Source organism: Rana temporaria, chromosome 1 (genome assembly GCF_905171775.1).
Source record: "Rana temporaria chromosome 1, aRanTem1.1, whole genome shotgun sequence".
NCBI classification, from domain to species: domain Eukaryota; kingdom Metazoa; phylum Chordata; class Amphibia; order Anura; family Ranidae; genus Rana; species Rana temporaria.
Window position 1 is genome coordinate 409850691 of NC_053489.1, and position 21342 is coordinate 409872032.

A 21342-nucleotide genomic window follows, 5' to 3' on the forward strand; every position below is an offset into this window, starting at 1 on the left:
ATAGGGGTTGATTTACTAAAACTGGATAGGGCAAAATCTGGGGCAGTTGTGCATGGTAGCCAATCGGCTTCCAACTTCAGCTTATTCAACTTAGCTTTGACAAAAAAAAAACTGGAAGCTGATTGGTTTTTAATGCAGAGCTGCGCCGGATTTTGCACTCTCCAGTTTTAGTAAATCAACCCCAACGTTTCTTATTGCAAGACTTTGTTACTGACTACAGTCATATCCCACTTTTAAGTACAAAATGGGATTTATTTACTAAAGCTGGAAAGCGCAAAATCAGGCTAATTTCTGCATAGAAACCAATGAGCTTCTAACCCCAGCTTGTTCAATTAAGCCTGGTAATAAAATCTGAAATCTCATTGGTTTTTATGCAGAAGTAAGCCTGATTTTGCGCTTTCAAGTCTTAGTAAATAAACCCCATTGTGTACTTAAAAGTGGGGTATGACTGTATTCTCCCCTTTTCACCCTCCATCTGTTGGTGTACCACAGGACTTTGTTCTTGAACCATTTCTCTTCTTCATTTGGCATTCTATATAATTTATATCAGAAATACTCAAATATATCTCACACCTTTCGATCTTATTTTTCAATATTCCTGCCTAACGGCTGTTTATCTTTTGTTATCTCTTTAATTCCTATATTTCTCCCTTTAGTAGTTGGAGGATAATAGAATACATTGAGAATCTTTAGTTATCATCTATTTATTTCAAGCATTAAATCAGTCATGCATGGTACAAGTGGCTTTTTTTTACTCTTCTAGGTATAGACTTTTAAGGCTGGCCATAGATTGTTTAATTTATTTTTATTTTTTTGATCAGAAAGAGTCAAATTAAAAATAAATAAATAAATGATTTCCCCATTTGCACAAGTGAGGTGGATGGAGGAATCCTCCCCAATTTGCTATTGTATTCTGACAGTTGGGGCTCCTCCATTGTCAGAATACACTGATCGGTGCTGCAGCTGCTAATTGCATTTTCCACAGTCCCATTTAACAGAAGTTGATTGTTAAATTGACTTTTGTCAAGCGAGAACGGCCATAGATACGTTAAAATTCTGCCAGTCCCTGCTGAATTTGGATCCATCTATGACCAGCTTAAGAAACAGGAATTCATTGTGAGGTTTCTAAAGTTTAGCATATTTTCCAGCAGTAGTCTAACACATGCATAAAGGAACCAAGGGAAGCCATAGTGAACAAAATGGCTGTTATTTGTTTGTAAAATGCCTAGCATTATTTTTTTCTCTTTTAATGCTATTCACATATTTCCGCTACAGGCATGTCATTATGACTTAATTATTTCTAGCAGTTATGAATTAATAGCATTTCCACTGTCAGAATTATTAAAATTGATTGCTTGCCTTCTCTGTAGCAAATTTAAAATTATTAGTATGCCGTGTGAGTCCTGAAGTTGCAAAGCAGCCTGCTATATATTGATCTTAGCTGTGAACAGCTGCTTGATATAAATGAGCTATGCATGTGCTATATCAGAATCACAGCTGTACTAACTATTGAACTAGGACATGGCTAAGTATGCCCCATTAAAAGTTCAAAATATACAGTGTTACTGAGCCACTGTGACCATTATTCAGCATTTTTTTTCTTTTTGCTGTTCAGTTAAAGTGGTTGTAAACCCTTACATATACCCAGTGAAGTGACTGGCCTCAAGTGATACACGGAGATGAAACAAATCCTCCTACATATGTTGTAACTGTTTATCTGCAGCCCTCTCTCCTCGACATTCAAAATTCAGAATTTATACAGCTTGTCTGAGATTTCAGAAAACAGGAGGTGGAGAGTTATAATTACACACTGCAGAACTCTCAGAGCTGATTGAAAGAATGAGACACACCTCCTTCGCACAGCACACAGAACAGAGCTGAGGCTGCCAATCACAGGCCATTAGCTGGAGATCCCTCCACTGTCACTTTTTTTCTCTTGGTGTCAGTAGAACTTTTCAGAAGTGATTCATGCTGATAGCAGAGGAACGAAGCAGGAGAAAGAAATGACACTTAGTGCTCTTAATTGAGACAAGCACATGCTATAAAATTGATGTGCTTTGTTTATATTTCATGTCTGAGGTTTATAACCACTTTAAAGGATCAGTAAAGATAAAAAAATATTTAAATAACAAACATGTTATACTTACCTCCACTGTGCTGCTCGTTTTGCACAGTGTCCCCGAACCTGGTCTTCTGGGGTCCCTCAGCGGCTGTCTCTGCTTCCCCCCGCAAGATCTTTCCACCTTCATGCGAGCGGGCATGGTGGAAAGCTCTTGTGGGCGCACTCCTGTGATACAGCGGCGGCCATAGCTGCCGACTGTATCACTTGGACCTGCTCCCCCGGCGTGCCACGTCATTGGATGTGATTGACAGCAGCGCCAATAATTTTATAATTGACTTTTGTCAAGCCAACTGGTGCTGACAGGGCTACATATGGCTCAGATTTTGGCTGATTTAGCAGGTCAAAGTACATTTTTCTATCACTGCCCTGAAGAAGAACCCCCTATATGGGGGCCGCACAACAAGTGTCAAAGGACCGCATGCCAAGCCACAGGTTGGGCACCGGGGATCTGTAGCTTCTATGTTTGAGATAATTTTTTGTATTTTATTTTTGCATTTCTGTTGTACATATACTGTAGTTACAGTTAAACTGCAACATTTTCTTTGCAGGTATTCTCCAATGCGACCCAGGAACTGTACGAGACCAGATGCAGATATTCAGACTGTTTTGCCATGAGTGCCAAAGAGTCTTTCATGATCGTCTAATCAACAGCGAAGATAAGCAGTATTTCCATACAATGATGTCTGAGATGGCCAGTGAGTTTTGTGTTTACTAGTTACCATTGTGTGACAGTAAATCTAAAATGTGCAGATAGGTGATTTAGAAGCTGGGTAATTACAGTGTCCTGGGTGCTTAAATGGGTTGTAAACCCTCACCATTTTTCACCTTAATGCATTCTATGCATTAATGTGAACAACCTCCTGTGCTGCAGCAGTGCCCCCGAACCCCCCTTAGACTTACCTGAGCCCCATAATTCCTACTATGGGAACAAGCACACCAACTCTGGACGGTGTCTTGTGTCCTGATTGGATATATTGATAGCCGCACAGCCATTGGCTCCTGCTGCTGTCAATCAAATCCAGTGACGCAGGCGCCGAGAGGCAGAGCCGAGTCCTGCTGTGTATGTCAATTGAAGCAGCAGCAGAACACGGGAGTGCGCCTGCTTGGTTGTCAACGAAGGAGAGCGATTCTCCGACGGGGCACTCAAGAAGAGGAGGAGCCACTTTGTGCAAATCCAACTGCACAGTGGAGGTAAGTATGACATGTTTGTTATTTTTTTTTAAACGGACCTTTACACCGACTTTAACAGCATTTGAACATGTATCTAAAGGGCCGTACACACAGGCCAAATACCAGAACACAATAGCTCAGTGGGGGAGACTGGTTTACTAACATCGGATTGTTAGTAGAGCGGCTCCCCCTGAGCTCTTCAGGGTTTTTTTTTCTCGTTCAGCTTGCTGTATGAAAACACAGTGTGTATCAGGCTTAAGCATAAGGATACACATGTAACAACATGCAGATTACAAGTTCTTAGATAGGGTTGATGCATTATTTTTTTACTTTTTGTTTCTTTATTTTCACCTAGTGATCCTGCCCTTAAAGTCTCGTACACACGACCGAGGAACTTGACGGGCGAAACACATCGTTTTCCTCGTCGAGTTCCTTGTTAGGCTGTTGAGGAACTCGACAAGGCAAGTTTCTCCATTCCCGTCGAGGAAACAGAGAACTTGCTCTCTTTTTGGCTCGTCGAGTTTCTCGACAGTTTCCTCGACGAAAATGTACACACGACCGGTTTCCTCGGCAAAAAAATATCTCCCAGGAAGTTTCTTGTTGGTTTTTGCCGAGAAACTCGGTCGTGTGTACGAGGCTTAAGACACTTGTTCTCACCTGTCCTAGGGTGACTACAGAGCCCCCTACAGAGAACCCAGACACCACAATTGCCCCAGCTACCTCCAGAAATGTCATCCCCTACAAAGCCGCTAACCCCCTCTAGAACCCCAATCCCTCCACTGTCACCCCAGCCCCATCCAGGGCTATCCAGCATTTCAAAGCATATTTTTTATTCCCAAACTATTATTGTGTGAATATAAACTTTTTTTTCTCTTGTTATTGTTGGGGCAAAGAAGGTTTTTGATTTTTTTTTTAGCAGGCCTTGGTTTTTCAATAAGCTTGAGAACCACTGCTAGAATACACAGACAGTTCTTTGGTTGGGTAGATTAAGATTTAAGATGTGCAAAAACCATGTAATCTAATAGATCTACCTATCATTGCTTCGTCATTTACTTTTTCCAGGTAAACACTTTGGAGTTCAGATTGAGCCAGAATACTTTGTTACAAAACCCATCATTTTTGGTGATTTTATAAAGGTAAATATAAAGAACAATCACTTTTTTTCCCAGCCAAACAAAATGTACTGCAGCCAGAGAAAAGCATCTATCTCGGCACAGTGCATATGTTTACAGAGAGGCCCTACAGTGACAGAATGACAGGCTTTTAGGTCATGTGATTTTCATACCATGACACAAATGTCATCTATGGCAAGCTATTAATCACATATGTCTAGCGGGACCGACTCACCCAGAAACGTATGTCAAATATAACATATAACAGCAATTTTATTTATTTGTTCTTATGCTCACAGACTAAAACTATGTTAAACTGAGCCCATCAAGTTTAAAAATGCAAGATCGAGGTATTTTACTGAAATGTTGCCCTTCTTTGGGCAATTTGCAGTAAAACACGAATGTATATTGATAAATGCAATAAATATAAAATACTTAGTCTAAATGAAAATGGAATGAAAATTGGATGTTAGTTAGCTAAAACAACATTACTTTCCAATGTATGCAGTTTGGGACTCATTTTTAACTGAAGTTGTAACCAACAGAAATAATCTCAATGTAAATTGGGTTCTTAGGGGCACATATATAAAGTGGCATTTTCACCCTTTGTCAATAAAAAAATGACAATCTTATACTTTTCAGCTTGTGTGGCTGCAAGTTTTCCTATAGACTAGCTTAGGTATAACATACTTTAGCTAAGTTAACTAGTTCATCCCCTGAGTGTTTTAGAAGAGCAAAATTACTAGATGTTCTTTAGTCATGCAATATTTCATCCTTGTGATGCTTATACAGTAATTCCCTCTCCCACAATGGCTTGTATGTGATACATTAGGTATTCATATAGGCTGTAAATTGATGAAGAAAAACACATGTTTAAATACACATTTTTAAACATTATGGCACATATCTGTGGGTATTGCCCTAATAAATCAGTTTTCCAGGACTTGAATTATCAGAAAATCTAGACTGATATGTAGCAATCGGATGTTAACTGTTTTTCTGATGTGGTCTGGTGGTCCGTGAATCAGCTCATTACTACAGGCAGAACATACAGGCAGCCCCCCTCATACTCACCTGCTCTTCCATCCAAAGCATGGGTCCCTATCTATTTCCTTTGGTCAACAAATGAATGGGTGAGGAGCAGGGCCGTCTTGCCGTCTTCATTATTGATTGGATAAACATTTTCTTGTACCCTCCGAAATCCACTTATCAACTATTTGAGGCAGTGCGGGCTCAAGGGGCAGCTCCTTTGGGCCCCAAAACAATGAGTGGACCTGGGGCAGCTTCCCCCTTTGCCCTGTGTTAAAGGGGTTGTAAAGGTACAATTTTTTTCCCTAAATAGCTTCCTTAACCTTCGTGCAGTCCTCCTTCACTTACCTCATCCTTCGATTTTGCTTTTAAATGTTCTTATTTGTTCTGAGAAATCCTCACTTCCTGTTCTTCTGTCTGTAACTCCAGACTGCCCTCTCCCTGGTGTGGAGTGTCGTGCTCCCCCCCTCCCTTGGACTACAGGAGAGTCATGACGCTCTCTACATTGCAGGTAGAGAAAGGAGCTGTGTGTTAGTGGGTGTCCTGACTCTCATGTAGTCCAAGGGAGGGGGCGAGCATGACACTCCACACCAGGGAGAAAGCCTTGCATTACTGTGTGGAGTTACAGACAGAAGAACAGGAAGTGAGGATTTCTCAGAAGAAATAATGACATTTAAAAGCAAATTTGAAGGATGAGGTAAGTGAAGGAGGGCTGCACTAAGGTAAAGGAAGCTATTTAGGGGAAAAAAAATTGTACATTTACAACCCCTTTAAAGACAGCCCTGGTGAGGTGGTGATCACGACTCATACTGATGATGTGGTGCAAGATCCTTACAGTACACAATTGAATTCTGCTACAAATACCCATATGTGGACTTTACTAAGTGAAAATAATGATCTCAGAATCCCAATTAAGGACAACAGTGTAAGGCCCCGTACACACGACTGAGTTTCTCGGCAGAATTCAGCCAGAAACTCGATCGGAGCTGAATTCTGCCGAGAAACCCGGCCGTGTGTACACTTTCGGCCGAGGAAGCCGACGAGTTCCTCGTTGAGCCAAATAGAGAACATGTTCTCTATTTCCTTGTTGTTCAATGAGGAAAGTTGGCTCGCCGAGATCCTCGGCGGCTTCACACAGAATTCAACGAGCAAAACGATGAGTTTTGCCCGTCGAGTTCCTCGGACGTGTGTACGGGGCCTTACTGTGACATACCACACCAAAAAGGCTGTGTGCTGCACTTTACTGCAAATCCAATTCACTGAGAAATGATGGGGGAACTGCATTCCTCGGCAGGCCCAGCGGATGGTGGAACTGTACCTTGGAATACAGTTCAGAATATTAAAGGATACTGGTAATAGGAACAAAGATCTATTTACTAGTTCATTTGTGGTGGATATTAAAATTTGCAAAGCCGATTGCAGATTTGGAATCACTAGAACTCTAGAACTCAGTTAGCCAGATTCACGTAGGCGGGCGCAACGTTAGGCAGGCGTAGCGTATGGCATATACGCTACGCCGCCGTAAGTTAGAGAGGCAAGTGCTGTATTCACAAAGCACTTGCCTCCTAAGTTACGACGGTGTAGCGTAAATGTGGCCGGCGTAAGCGCGCCTAATTCAAATGAGGATGGGGGGCGTGTTTTATGTAAATGATTGGTGACCCGACGTGATTGACGTTTTTTACGAACGGCGCATGCGCCGTCCATGTACATATCCCAGTGTGCATTGCTCCAAAGTACGCCGCAAGGACGTATTGGTTTTGACATGAACGTAAATTACGTCCAGCCCCATTCACGGACGACTTACGCAAACGACGTAAATTTTTCAAATTTTGACGCGGGAACGACGGCCATACTTAACATTGACTAGGCCAGCTATTTGTTCGACTAACTTTACGCCGGGAATCGCCTTACGTAAACACGTAACTTTACTGTGACGGGCGCACGTACATTCGTGAATCGGCGTATGTAGTCATTTACATATTCTACTCCGAACTCAACGGAAGCGCCACCTAGCGGCCAGCGTAAATATTGCACCCTAAGATACGACGGCGTAGGAGACTTACACCGCTCGTATCTTAGCCTAATTTAAGCGTATCTGGTTTCCAGAATACACTTACATTTACGACGGCGCAGATTCAGAGTTACGACGGCGTATCTCTCTCTGAATCTGGCTAAGTATCTCTAAATCAAGCTAGACATTTTTACTTTGGGTTTTGTAAAATCTGTGAAAATGCTGCATCATGTGTCTTAAGTGTTTATAATGCTATTATTAAAGTGTTAGTAATCCCAGGACCCTGCATTCACTATATATGGTCTCCCACAGTACAAAGAAGATAGAAATGCACTTATTTTGGTAAATATAAACAGCTAAATAACTTTTTCTTATCAGCATTATATATCCGTTTTGTACTTCTATCAGTGTCAGGCCGAGCACTAGTTAAAGCTTGTAGGAGGAGTTTTCTTTCTTCTCTGCCTGTACTTTGAAGCTGCATTACCCCGACCCTCCGTCTGGACAGTGCTGATTGGCCCTGTGCTGATCACATGCACCCACCCCCCCCAAAAAAAACTATAGCAGTACACACCAAACTGAACATGTGCAGAGTGCCTCCTAGGGTTTTGTTCTATCAGCAGATGGATTGGGGACAGTAAAAGAAGGGGAGGATCAGTGAACACAGGATCAAATAGCCTTTTTACACAATGCAGATGATTAACCCTTTAGGTTCCACAGTTAGTATAACAAGCATGTTCTGCTGCATATACAAAATGATTTTAATGTTTTTGGTTTAGTAACACTTTAAGAATAAACATGGCACACATGTTACACAGCTGAGCTGATACATAATGACAAAGCATGACATTCTCTTGAATCATTTTTGTTTAATGCTGATGATTCCACTGTTTAAAGCTCTTGAACTCTTGCACATGCAAACTCTGGTTTCAGGTTGGGGTTGACAAGGCTGAACGAGTTTATGAAGATCTGACTGACATGGAGAAAATTCGATCAGTTTTGCAGGATTATCTAGATGACTACAACATGACCAATGCTAAAGATGTCAAACTGGTGTTTTTCCAGGATGCAGTAGAGCATGTGTCCAGGTACAGCCCATAAAACAAAAGATGGTGTTTGGTTCCATTCACATGTATCCTCCACATCTGCCTTCCTTATTTAGTATTTTTATTTTAATCTTACTTTCAATAGCAATGGGCAAATTGGTTTGTCCAAATCAGTTTTCTTAGTTTATCACCAGGTGAACCAGTCCAGTCCCTGCAATCCATCTCCTTACCCACAAGGCTGAGTTCTAGGTAGGAGTGTAATCAGAATCCACTGTGAATTCCCATTTTATTCACTTACAGTATCTGACAAAAGTGAGTACACCCCTCATATTTTAGTAAATATTTTAATTAATATCTTTTCATGTGACAACACTGAAGAAATGTCACTTTGTACAATGTGAAGTAGTGTGTGTACAGCTTGTATAACAGTGTAAATTTTCTGTCCCTTCAAAATAACGCAACACACAGCCATTAATGTCTAAACCGCTGGCAAGAAAAGTGAGTACACCCCTAAGTGAAAATGTCCAAATTGGGCCCAATTAACAATTTCCCTCACCAGTGTCATGTGACTTGTTAGTGTTACAAAGTCTCAGGTGTAAATGGGGAGCAAGTGTGTTAAATTTGGTGTTATCGCTCTCACTGTCTCATACTGGTCACTTTAAGTTCAAGATGGCACCTCATGGCAAAGAACTCTTGATGATCTGATGGCCTAGGCCAGGGGTCTGCAACCTTTAAGACATAAAGAGCCACTTGGACCCGTTTCCGAAGGAAAAAAAAACTGGGAGCCGCAAAACCATTGCGACATTTAAAACAAATATAACACTGCATATATTGTTTCTTACCTTAATGCTATATACAGGATCGTGCACTCCAACCAAAAAAAAAGAATGCAATTGAACAGCACATTACACAGCCAATAACAATGCCCCCAATGTGCCATAAAAACAAATTACTGCCCCAAAGTGCCAGAGAAGATGACCAATGCCCCCAAATGACCAATGCCCCAAAATGCCATAGAAAATTAATCAGGGCCCCAGTGTACCATAAATCATAATCAGTGCCTGATGTAAATAATAATTAATAATGAGGGCCCAATGTCATCCTCGTCATTATAAAAATAACTTGCTGGGCATGTGGAGGTAGAATCTTATCTGATATAATTGATATTGTACAGTATTGCATTTGCTGGGCATGTGGAGGTGGATTCTTATCTGATATTGTCAATATCAGATAAGATTCCACCTCCACATGCCCAGCAAATGCAATACTGTACAATATCAGATAAGATTCCACCTCCACATGCCATACTGTACAATATCAGATAAGATTCCACCTCCACATGCCCAGCAAATGCAATACTGTCCGTACAATATCAGGTAATAAGATTCCACTTCCACATGCCCAGCAAATGCAATACTGTCTGTACAATATCAGATAATAAGATTCCACCTCCACATGCCCAGCAAATGCAATACTGTCTGTACAATATCAGATAATAAGATTCGCGGGGGAGATGTCGGCAGCTGAGCTGAGAGCTCTCGTAGTGACAGGCGGGCGGGAGACTCCAGGCACGTGCATGCGCCAGCGCCACCCGGGCCGCGAGCACAGACAGGCCAGCTCTGTGGCCAGTCACATGACGCGCCGTGACCGAATCACAGGCCAGCTCAGGCCTGTGGCCACATGACCCCCCCTGCCCCCCTGCACGCCGCGCGGTAGATGTAATTGCGGTAACGCCGCCCAAGTATTGGGAACGGCGTTACCGCGAGGGTAAGAGTAATCAGGTAGATTACTCGTTACCCTCAAAAGGTGCCCCGGAGCCGCGGCAAAGGTTCAAAAGAGCCGCATGCGGCTCCGGAGCCGCAGGTTGCAGACACCTGGCCTAGGCTATAAGAAGACTGGCAAGACACTGAAACTGAGCTGCAGCACGGTGGCCAAGGCCATACAGCGGTATAACAGGACAGGTTCCACTCAGAACAGGCCTTGCCATGGTCGACCAAAAAAGTTGAGTGCACATGCTCAGCGTCATATCCAGAGGTTGTCTTTGGGAAATAGGCATATGAGTGCTGCCAGCATTGCTGCAGAGAATGAAGGGGTGGGGGGTCATTCTGTCAGTGCTCAGACCATATCCTTTTCTAAAGGTGATGCACAAGAGAGCCTGCAAACAGTTTGACGAAGACAAGCAGACTAAGGACATGGATTACTGGAACCATGTCCTGTGGTCTAATGAGACCAAGATAAACGTATTTGGTTCAGATGGTATCAAGCATGTGTGGCAGCAACCAGGTGAGGAGTACAAAGACAGGTGTTTCTTGCCTACAGTCAAGAATGGTGATGGGAGTGTCATAGTCTGCGGCTGCATGAGTGCTGCTGGCACTTGGGAGCTACTGTTCATTGAGGGAACCATGAATGCCAACATGTACTGTGACATACTGAAGCAGAGTATGATCCCCTACCTTCGGAGACTGGGCCGCAGGGCAGTATTCCAACATGATAACGACCCCAAGCACACCTCCAAGACAACCACTGCCTTGCTAAAGAAGCTGAGGGTAAAGGTGATGGACTGGCCAAGCATGTCTCCAGACCTAAACCCTATTGAGCATCTGTGGGGCATCCTCAAATGGAAGGTGAAGGAGCGCAAGGTCCACAACATCCACCAGCTCTGTGATGTCATCATGGAGGAGTGAAAGAGGACAGTGGCAAACTGTGAAGCTCTGGTGAACTCCATGCCCAAGTGGGTTAGGGCAGTGCTAGAAAATAGTGGCCACACAAAATATTGACACTTTGGGCCCAATTTAGACATTTTCACTTAGGGGTGTACTCACTTTTATTGCCAGTGGTTTAGACATTTTGAGTTACAGTTGTACAATCACTACTTTACATTGTAGCAAAGTGTAATTTCTTCAGTGTTGTCACATGAAAAGATATAATAAAATATTTATAAAAATTTGACGGGTGTACTAACTTTTGCAGGGGATTATAAAGCAGAATTCACTGTCCCAATGATGGAATGTATCTAACAAGAGAATAAATCCAGGCTGGTTGAATGAACTAGTAAGGAGTTCAGCAGGTCCCTTTATGATTTTGCGAAACAAATTATGAATATGAGCATGTTGGTACCAATTTATTAGAGCAAATTTTGTCACATTTTTCTTAATATTATCTGTCAATATTATGAGTCCTATATTTTAGGATCCATTCCTTATATTCTTTAGGTGGACTAGAATGTTTCAAAATGTATTTGACATCTAACCACCCAGAAGAGTATCAATCAGTTGGCAGTTCCTTAAATGTGTATGCTTGGCATGGTATAATACTGTCTAATCAGTCTATTCCAATTGGCCAAGGGGGTGTCTGCACTAGTAGTAGTCCTTATCCACTTGCTTACTGGGCACATAAACCCCCTTCGTGCCCAGGCAAAATTTCAGCTTCCGGCACTGCGTCGCTTTAACTGACATTTGCGCGGTCGTGCGACGTGGCTCCCAAACAAAATTGACGTCCTTTTTTCCCCACAAATAGAGCTTTATTTTGGTGGTATTTGATCACCTCTATGGTTTTTATTTTTTGCGCTATAAACAAAAAAAGAGCGACAATTTAAAAAAAATATATATATTTTTTACTTGTTGCTATAATAAATATCCCATTTTTTTTTTAAAAAAAAAACATTTTTTTTTCTCAGTTAAGGCCGATACGTATTTTTCGACGTATTTTTGTAAAAAAAATATTCGCAATAAGCGACTGGTTTGCGCAAAAGTTATAGCGCCTACAAAATGGGGAACAGAATTAGGATATTTTTTTATTTTTATTTTTTTTCTAGTAATGGCGGCGATCTGCAATTTTTATTGGGACTGCGATATTGCGGCGGACGTATCGGACACTTTTGACACAAATTTGGGACCATTCACATTTATACAGCGATCAGTGCTATAAAAATGCACTAATTACTGTATAAATGTGACTGGCAGGGAAGGGGTTAACACTAGGGGGTGAGGAAGGGGTTAAATGTGTAACCTGGGTGTGTTCTAACTGTGTGGGGGGAGGGGGGTGACTGGGGGAGGTGACCGATGCTGTGTCTCTATGTACAAGAGACACAGATCGGTCTCCTCCCCTCTGACAGCACGTGGAGCTCTGTGTTTACACACAGAGCTCCACGTCCCTGCTGTCACCGACGATCGTGTGTACCCGGCAGACATCGCGGCCACCAGGTACACGCATCGGCTCCCTAGCGATGCGCGGGGACAGTGTTTACCCGCTGCGCGCCCCCCAGCGGCGCGCGCGGGTAATGTAAACAATAGGACGTCTAAGGACGTCCACTCGGCACTTGAGAGCCGCGCTGTTGACGTCTTTTGTCAATAGCGCGGGTCTCAAGTGGTTATATATAAGTAAGGCTGTTGTGCAGGCGCAACTTAAAGTTCTTCCAGGGCCAGTACATGCCAGATAGAAGCTGTAGGGCCTATGCTGATGGGTTTTTGTTCATTTCAGGACTGTATATTTTGCAATACAAATCGAAGGGAATGCGAAGGCAGCTTGAAGGAGGTCAACTGCAGGGTAGAAGGTCAGAAGGAGGTCATTTGTAAGCCAAGTGCCTACCAAAGCAAGCCTTAGGAATACATTAATGTTTAGTCTTTAGAACCACTTTAATCTCTTCATTGTGTATTCTGCCTCTTCTTTAAGGACTTCTACAAAGTGCAGGTCCTTGAAAAAGCTTGTTTTTTTCTCTTCACACATAGGATTGCACGCATGATTCGACAGGAAAGAGGGAATGCTCTTCTGGTTGGTGTTGGTGGAACCGGTAAACAGTCTCTGACCAGGCTTGCTGCTCACATGTGTGGATATAAATGCTTTCAGATAGAGCTAAGCCGGGGATACAATTATGACTCTTTCCATGAAGATCTAAGGAAACTTTATAAAATGGCTGGGTTGGAGGACAAGGACATGGTTTTTCTCTTTACCGATACTCAGGTAAAATAAGTCAAATGTTGTCTATGACAGTTTTAAAAATGCTACAAAGTAGTTTTTAAAATCCTGTATTGTAAAAACAAAGTATGAATTGCATTTTCCAGAATCTGGTATTATACTGCATGTATTATTTAAATGATTGTATAAACTGGAACTATTCTGAGCTTTCCTTTTATGCTCTGATATTGAATCGCATGCAGCAGTTTTACATATTCTTTATTACTTTCCTGCCAGCTGTATGCATACTGTATATCAGGGCTCAAAATTTCAAATCCTGAGCTACTAGCCAGGCCTTTTCCGCCCCTAAACACGCTCTCATAAATTGTCTCATGAAATTACACTTAAATGTTTTTTTTGCAGAATTAAGTTATACAAATATTAACAACAACTTTATCCGTGCCCAACAATGCAGCCTGCCAGTGTCCACCAATGCAGCCTGCCTGTGTCCACCAATGCAGCCTGCCTGTGTCCACCAATGCAGCCTGCCTGTGTCCACCAATGCAGCCTGCCTGTGCCTGCCAATGCAGCCTGCGCCCACCAATGCAGCCTGCACCCGCCAATGCAGCCTGTGCCCGCCAATGCAGCCTGTGTCCGCCTGGGTCATCAATGCAGCCTATTTCCAATGCAGCCTGTGTCACCAATGCAGCCAATGCGTACCTGTGCATGGGAAGAGAGAGAGAGGAGCCGCCGCCTGGATTATCAGAGCACCGGGAACATAATGGCATTCATTTCAATAGCTGTGTGTTCCCTGCCGTGCGCCGTCAAATACAGCCCCTCCCCTTGTCCAGGTAACTTTGATAGACAGATCCCCCGTCCCAGGATTGGATGAGTGATCTGGCTATCAAAGTGCCAGGACAAAAAGAAGGGGCATTATGTGACAGTGCGTGGCAAGGAACACAAAGCTATTGAAATGAAAGCTGTTATGTTCCCACTTCCCAGCACTCAGATCATCCGGGCGGCAGCTCTCCTCTCTCTTCCCCTCGATCTTTGGGAGAACGGCTCCCATACAACCCGCCTGCCGGCGGTGCCTGCCCCCTGCTCCCAGGCAGCCATAGCTCGCCAGCCCTCAAAATCCACTTGCAAAATGCGAGCAGGCGAGTAGAATTTTTGAGAGCTGCTGTATATGATGTGGCCCTTAGTTAAAGCTACCATATACAGTAAATGCTTTACTGTTTTGTGTCAGGCCTTCACTTAGCTGCGCTTCCTCTCAGTGACAGCTCTCACAGCTCCCAATGAGGAGCCAGTAGGATGGACTTTTGAACACATGATCCCTGTGACAAGCAATCACAGTGAAATGGGGCAGTATGAAAATAAATTTAGCAATATTGTAGTGAATAGCAATATGGACCAATTAAAAAAGCTCACACCACAAAAGGCATATGCGGCTTCCCACATCAAAGGTGGCGGCACTGGGGACCCGAAGACTGGCGAAAAAACAGCCTGAGTGAGGATAGTGCTGGATCCCTAGACTGGTGAATGTCTGTTTATTAAACGTCAGCAGCGACGGTATTTGTAACTGCTGGTTTTATAAAAAAAAATTGTGAAGTGTGAATTAAAGATCCTCTTTAACAAATGCAAAGTAGGTATTATCCCAATTTGTCTGCAAACACGGAAATACTGTATACTGTAGGGTTTGTTTTCCCTTCCTCCTTTTCAAAGCTGACATAAGCCTTTTAATTTTTTTTAATAATATATATATATATTTTTTTTAAACTAAAAAATAAAGAGATAAAAAAAGAAAAAAAAAGAGATAATGCAATTTGGGCTGAGATAAGTACTTGTATCCTTTTCTCATTAAAGAATTGTGTCACATATTTATAAATGCCATATACATGAAAGAATGATACAACCATTTAGCAGACAGTGTCATCCATAGATGCTGTCTAAAGGTTAAACATTAACATCAATGATGTAAATCATCACATGACACTGGTGGGCTTAATTAAAATACATTTAATTTTTTTTTCCAAGTAATGTAAAGCAACCAGTGAGAATTACCTTTCACTGATGTGACTGCTATAAACCAAAATCCGATTGCATGCTATGACTATGTATGTTGCAGATTTTTATTACTTTCTGTACTTCATTTTAAATAAGCCTGGCTGTTTTCCCAAGAACTAAATATACTTATACTTTGCTTTTGGCTGGTATATTATCCAGTCTCAAGATGCATTTATGAAGTGAAAGAATGGTCTTTAATCTGTTGTATTATTCATCTATATTTCCGCATTTTTTTTAAATACTTTATATTTCTAAGACTGTAGGAAGAGCGCATATAAGGTAACATTTTAATGTAGAAAGGTATATCTCTGTATATGTCTTTCTTAGTTTATCATTCATGATGCTGTACTAATGTTGTAAATATAATACAGAGCAGACCTGTGAACCTGCCATAGGCTGCATGCAGACTTCTTACCCCTGCTTTGTGGTCCTTTAGTATGTATTTGAGTTGAACAAAGCCGGAGGCATGTATGTCACTAAGACTGTGCTTACACTCAAAACGTGGTTGAATAGTTTAGAAAATGTTTTCTTGAGGGCTAAAGCTTTACAGGTTGTAGCTTTTTCATATATAAAAATGAATAATGTGGGTTGAAAGTATTTATTTTTTAGAATACACTAAGGGCTCTTTCACACGTCCGTTCCGTTCGTCCGTTTTTTGGACGTCCGTTAACGGACCGCAATGCTTCCCTATGGGTTAACGTCCGTTAGCGGATGAGCATCCGCTAACGTCCGTTAGCATCTGTCTGCGTTAAGTTCCGTTTTTTTGGACGGAAGAAAACCCTATTTTTCTTCCGTCAAAAAAACGGAACGGACGAAAAACGGATGATCCGTTTGCCAGCCGATCCGCTAACGCCGTGTGCGGCGTTTGGTATGAATCCTGAGGGGGAAGTCCCCGCCGGATTTTAAATAAAAATCCGGCATGGGTTCCCCCCTTGGGAGCATACCGGGCCCTTAGGTCTGGTATGGGTTGTAAGGAGACCCCCCCTACGCCGAAAAAACGGCGTAGGGGGTCCCCCTACAATCCATACCAGACCCGTATCCAAAGCACGCTACCCGGCCGGCCAGGAAAGGAGTGGGGACGAGCGAGCGCCCCCCCCCCTCCTGAGCCGTACCGGGCTGCATGCCCTCAACATGGGGGGGGGTTGGGTGCTCTGGGGCAGGGGGGGGGGGCGCACTACATCGTACCCCTACCCATTCACCTGGAGGCAAAAAGTTAAAGTTAAAAAAACACGACACAAGGGTTTTTAAAATAATTTATTAGTCTGCTCCGGAGGCCCCCCTGTCTTCTTTATTAGCTCTTTCACCAGGGGGGGGCTTCTTCTTTGATGTCTTCGGGTGGGGGCCGCTCTTCTTCGCCGCCATCTGGTTCTCTTCCACCGCCGGGGGGGTCGCTTTTATAAAAGCGCCCCCCCCGGCGGGTTTCCTCCGACATCTTCGGCGGGGGGTGGTGTGCTTCTTCTTCCGCTATCCGTGGGTCTTCTCCGCTCTTCGAGGGTCTTCTTCTATGTTTGCCGCTCTCCGCTGTTGACTCGGCGCACCCCGGTTCTTCCTCCCGCTGTCCGGTGCCTTCTCCTTCAGCGCTGAAGGTCTTCTTCTTCTTCTTCTTCCGTGCTGTGACGTCGTCTTCTTCTTCTTCTCTTCTCCCGATGTTGACACGTCGCCTCTTCTCGCTGCAATGGCACCCAACCCCCCCCATGTTGAGGGCATGCAGCCCGGTACGGCTCAGGAGGGGGGCCGCTCGCTCGTCCCCACTCCTTTCCTGGCCGGCCGGGTAGCGTGCTTTGGATAGGGGTCTGGTATGGATTGTAGGGGGACCCCCTACGCCGTTTTTTCGGCGTAGGGGGGGGTCTCCTTACAACCCATACCAGACCTAAGGGCCCGGTATGCTCCCGAGGGGGGAACCCATGCCGGATTTTTATTTAAAATCCGGCGGGGACTTTCCCCTCAGGATTCATACCAAACGCCGCACACGTGTAGAATTGGCGGGAATCCAAGTCGGATCTCCCGTCGCTTCTATGACGTGCTTGCTGGAATGTGCTTTTACTATTCCAGCGAGTGCGAGATGTCGGCACCCTGTCGCCGAGAATCAGCACGATGCCGTCGTGCTAAAAACACATTCTCGGCGGCAGGCACTGTATGTAAAAAGCCCCCCCCAAAAAAAACGGACGAAAAAACGGATGGAAAAACTGATGGAAAAACTGATGAAAAACTGACAAAAAACGGACGAAAAACTGATGGAAAAACGGATCAACTGTTGAAAAAAAAAACTGATCTAAAAAACTGAACTGACATGTGAAAGAGCCCTATGGGGTTGATTTACTAAAACTGGAGAGTGCAAAATGATATGGTACACAATGGGGGTTATTTACAAAAGGCAAATCCACTTTCACTACAATTGCAAACTACAAGTGCAAATCTGTAAATCTGAGGGATAGATCTGAAATGAGGGGAAGCGCTGCTGATTTTATCATTGAATCATGTGAAAGCTAAAATGCTGTTTTTTATTCTCCTTGCATGTTCCCCTCGAATCTACAGTGACTGCACTTCCAAGTGCACTTTCAGTGCAATTTCAAGTGCACATTACACCTGTAGTTTGCACTTGTAGTGCAAAGTGGATTTTCCTTTCGTAAATAACCCCCTATATTACCAAAATAATTGGGACGCCTGCCTTTACACACACATATGATCAAAACCTTTTTATTTTTTGATAATAAAAGTAAATTGGGGGTGTACCATCGTCCTAGTTCTATGGAATGAATTCTTCTTTACACACACATGAACTATATTGGTATCCCAGTCTTATAGGATTCAATATTGAGTTTGCCCACTCTTTGCGGCTATAACAGCTTCAACTCTTCTGGGAAGGCTGTCCACAAGGTGTAGGAGTGTGTCTATGGGAATATTTGACCATTCTTCCAGAAGCGCATTTATGAGGTCAGGCATTGATGTTGGACAAGAAGGCTTGGCTCAAAGTCTCCGTTCTAATATATCCCAAAGGTGTTGTATCGGGTTAAGATCAGGACATTAATGGGCACTGGTGTGGCCATTATTGCAGCCACAACAGTGCCTATTAATGCAGCCTGATCAGTGCCCATCAGGGCAGCCACACCAGTGCCCATTAATGCAGCCACACCAGTGCCCATTAATGCAGTCTCACCAGTGTCCATTAATGCAGCCTGATCAGTGCCCATCAGCACAGCCTCATAAGTGCCCATTAATGTTAGTCCCCCCCAGTACCTGTTCTGCACAGCTTCTTCTACCTAGGTCCCGGGTGCAATGCTTGTCCTGCAGGTGCTTCCTCTGCAGCTGGGAGCCCGGGACCAGCTGTGCACTGCTGGTACATGATACATCTGGTCCTCTCCCTTCCCCCTAGGCACCACAGAGCTAGGTAGAGTGGGGGGGTGGTGAGGTGAGTGGGCGGAGACTCGCAAATTCCACCAACTAGCTAATCTCCACAGGGAGCCCAGAGAAGTGTTTATTCTAAACAGCTGCACAGCAGGAGATTAGCCGATTGATGGACAGGGTTTGGGAGTCCCTGCCCGCTCTACCTTCGCTGTCACTGAACCCGGCCCACTGAGCCATCGGCCCACCGGGAAACTCCCGGCAGTCTCGATGGCCAGTATTTGCCTGTCTGGAAGAATGGTCAAACGTTCCCATAGACACATTCCTAAACCTTGTGGACAGCCTTCCCAGAAGAGTTGAAGCTGTTATAGTTGCAAAGGGTGGGCCAACTCAATATTGAACCACCACCCACACATACATGGACATGCAGACACATGCGTAAACAGTAACAGGTATCATCACAAACGTCAGGGTGAGAGAACTCATTTTAGGGCCATCAATCATGATTAACTCTAAATTGATAACCTATAAAGGCATCCTTTAAAAAATTTCAGTACTGTTGTTTATTGCCATTTCTTGGGTGCATGCAATTTTGAGTCTTGTTATATTATTATATTGTGTTTGTGTGTTTGTTATATTGCGTTTTTTCCTGAAAATCACAAAATTTGCTCTAAATTCCTGAGCAAATTTCATGCATAAAAAATTTCAACGGCTACCATTTTTCCTCCATGGTCTCTGCTCTCAGAAAATATATAATGTTTGGGGGCTCTAAGTAACTTTCTAGCAACAACTTATTATTTTAACATGTGTAAAAAAAATTATAAGCAGGTGGTTAAAGTGTACCTTTTTGAACCCCCCTATAATCTAAACTTAGGGATGCCCCCATATTCTGCTTCATCAGTTTAAATAGCACCCCTTCTTTCTTCAAAATGTGCAGTGTAAGCAAGTAAATCAATGCACATGCTTATATGTAAATGTTGACATTTTTTAAATGTCGATAGCCAAGTCCTCATTTCTATCTCTAACCATTCATCTTGGCAGCTGAGGTATGCAGAAAGCAATGATGCATGCCTGTCACAGGAAGAGGTGAAGTTTATTGTTTGATGTGCAGGCTGTGATTGACAGCTTGACTTCACCTCCTCTATAGTGGGTCTCTGGAAAGAGACTACTGGAACATAGATTTTCTTTACTTATTGTAAAACAGTCAGTTGTTCATAAAAGTGGTGGAGGTTTCTGTAAATGCTGCCAAAGGATATGTTTGCTTTAGGCTGGGTTTACACCTCGCCAATTCGCATAGCAGGAGATTGTGCCCAGCTCTCTATGGAGCCAGTTCACACATCTCCGAATTGCGCAGAAGCCCTGTGCATCTTTTGGTCCGTTTCAGGTCCGAATTCAGCCCAAAATTTGGTGAGTGAAATGGTGAATGGAGACGGACCGTACTCCCTGCGTGTTCTAGTGTGAACCCAGCCTTAAAGCAGTCCACTAATAAAATTCAGTATACCTTTAGGGGATACAACTTGGATTTGAGTGGCTTCATGTTGCTAACAATGCACCTATACATAAGCCCTTAGCGCTAATCTATTTAGCTGGCAATCTGGGTACAACATACGTAAATGCTCAAAGCATGAAAGGGTAACATTTTCGTATGGGATTCTGGAAACATTTTGAAAATTGCTGCTTTGTGTTTCTTACCAAAATTTTCTGAAATCCATAGATTGTCGTGGAAGAGTTCCTTGAAGACATAAATAACATGCTTAATTCCGGGGAGGTGCCAAACTTGTTTGAGAAAGATGAGTTGGAGTTTGTATTGGCAGCAACTAGACCAAAGGCAAAAGAGGCAGGAATACCTGAAGGAAACAGAGATGAGGTAACCAGTTTGGAAATGCTTGCTTGTCATCGTTGGCTCAGCAGATGGTGTAACATATATATGTCACGCTGAGTGGACATAATAAATAACTGCCTCTTTTATCTTTGTTGTACCTAATGGAAGCTCCATCATAATGTACTCATGTTCACAAGTTTATCAAAATGTCTGTCTATAATATTTAATATGTAGATGTTGTTTTGCCTCAAGGCCCAGAGCAGTTTTTCTACCTCCACATTTTTATTGTGATTTCCAGTACGTATATGAGAAATTGAAAATGAAACTCCATGATAGATTTGTAAAGCAATACAATATCACTGACTTTTGTAGTAGTATCCATTGTATTTGTCATACATTAACATGCCAAATTTTATAGCAATGTGTGAATGCAGTTTTTCTGAGATTAAAAGTGTAGTCAATTTGTAAAGATTTGCATTTTATTTTAAAAAAATGTTTTTTTAAAAATAACAAACTGTGCAGCTCGTTTTGCACAGAGTGGCCCCGAACGCCGTTTTTTGGGGTCCCTCGGTGGCTCTCTCGGCTCCCCCCCTGCAATAGCTAACCCCCTCTGGGAGCCCTGAGGGGGTTACCTTGCGGGCACGCTCCTATGTTATACACTCGGCGTCCATAGCCACTGAGTGTATGACTTGATCCCGCCCCTGCATCATTAGATTTGCTTGACAGCAGTGCAA

General features: G+C 43.2%; 1 protein-coding gene across 1 annotated transcript in view; it reads left to right on the plus strand.

The window, feature by feature from the left end:
• Positions 1–21342, plus strand: part of DNAH6 (dynein axonemal heavy chain 6) — a 386479-nt gene that overhangs the window by 232706 nt on the left and 132431 nt on the right. The window contains exons 43-47 of the mRNA XM_040324272.1: positions 2671–2817; positions 4355–4428; positions 8375–8529; positions 13215–13446; positions 20501–20653. Coding sequence (XP_040180206.1) covers positions 2671–2817; positions 4355–4428; positions 8375–8529; positions 13215–13446; positions 20501–20653 — 761 coding nt within the window. The remainder of the gene's footprint in view (positions 1–2670; positions 2818–4354; positions 4429–8374; positions 8530–13214; positions 13447–20500; positions 20654–21342) is intronic.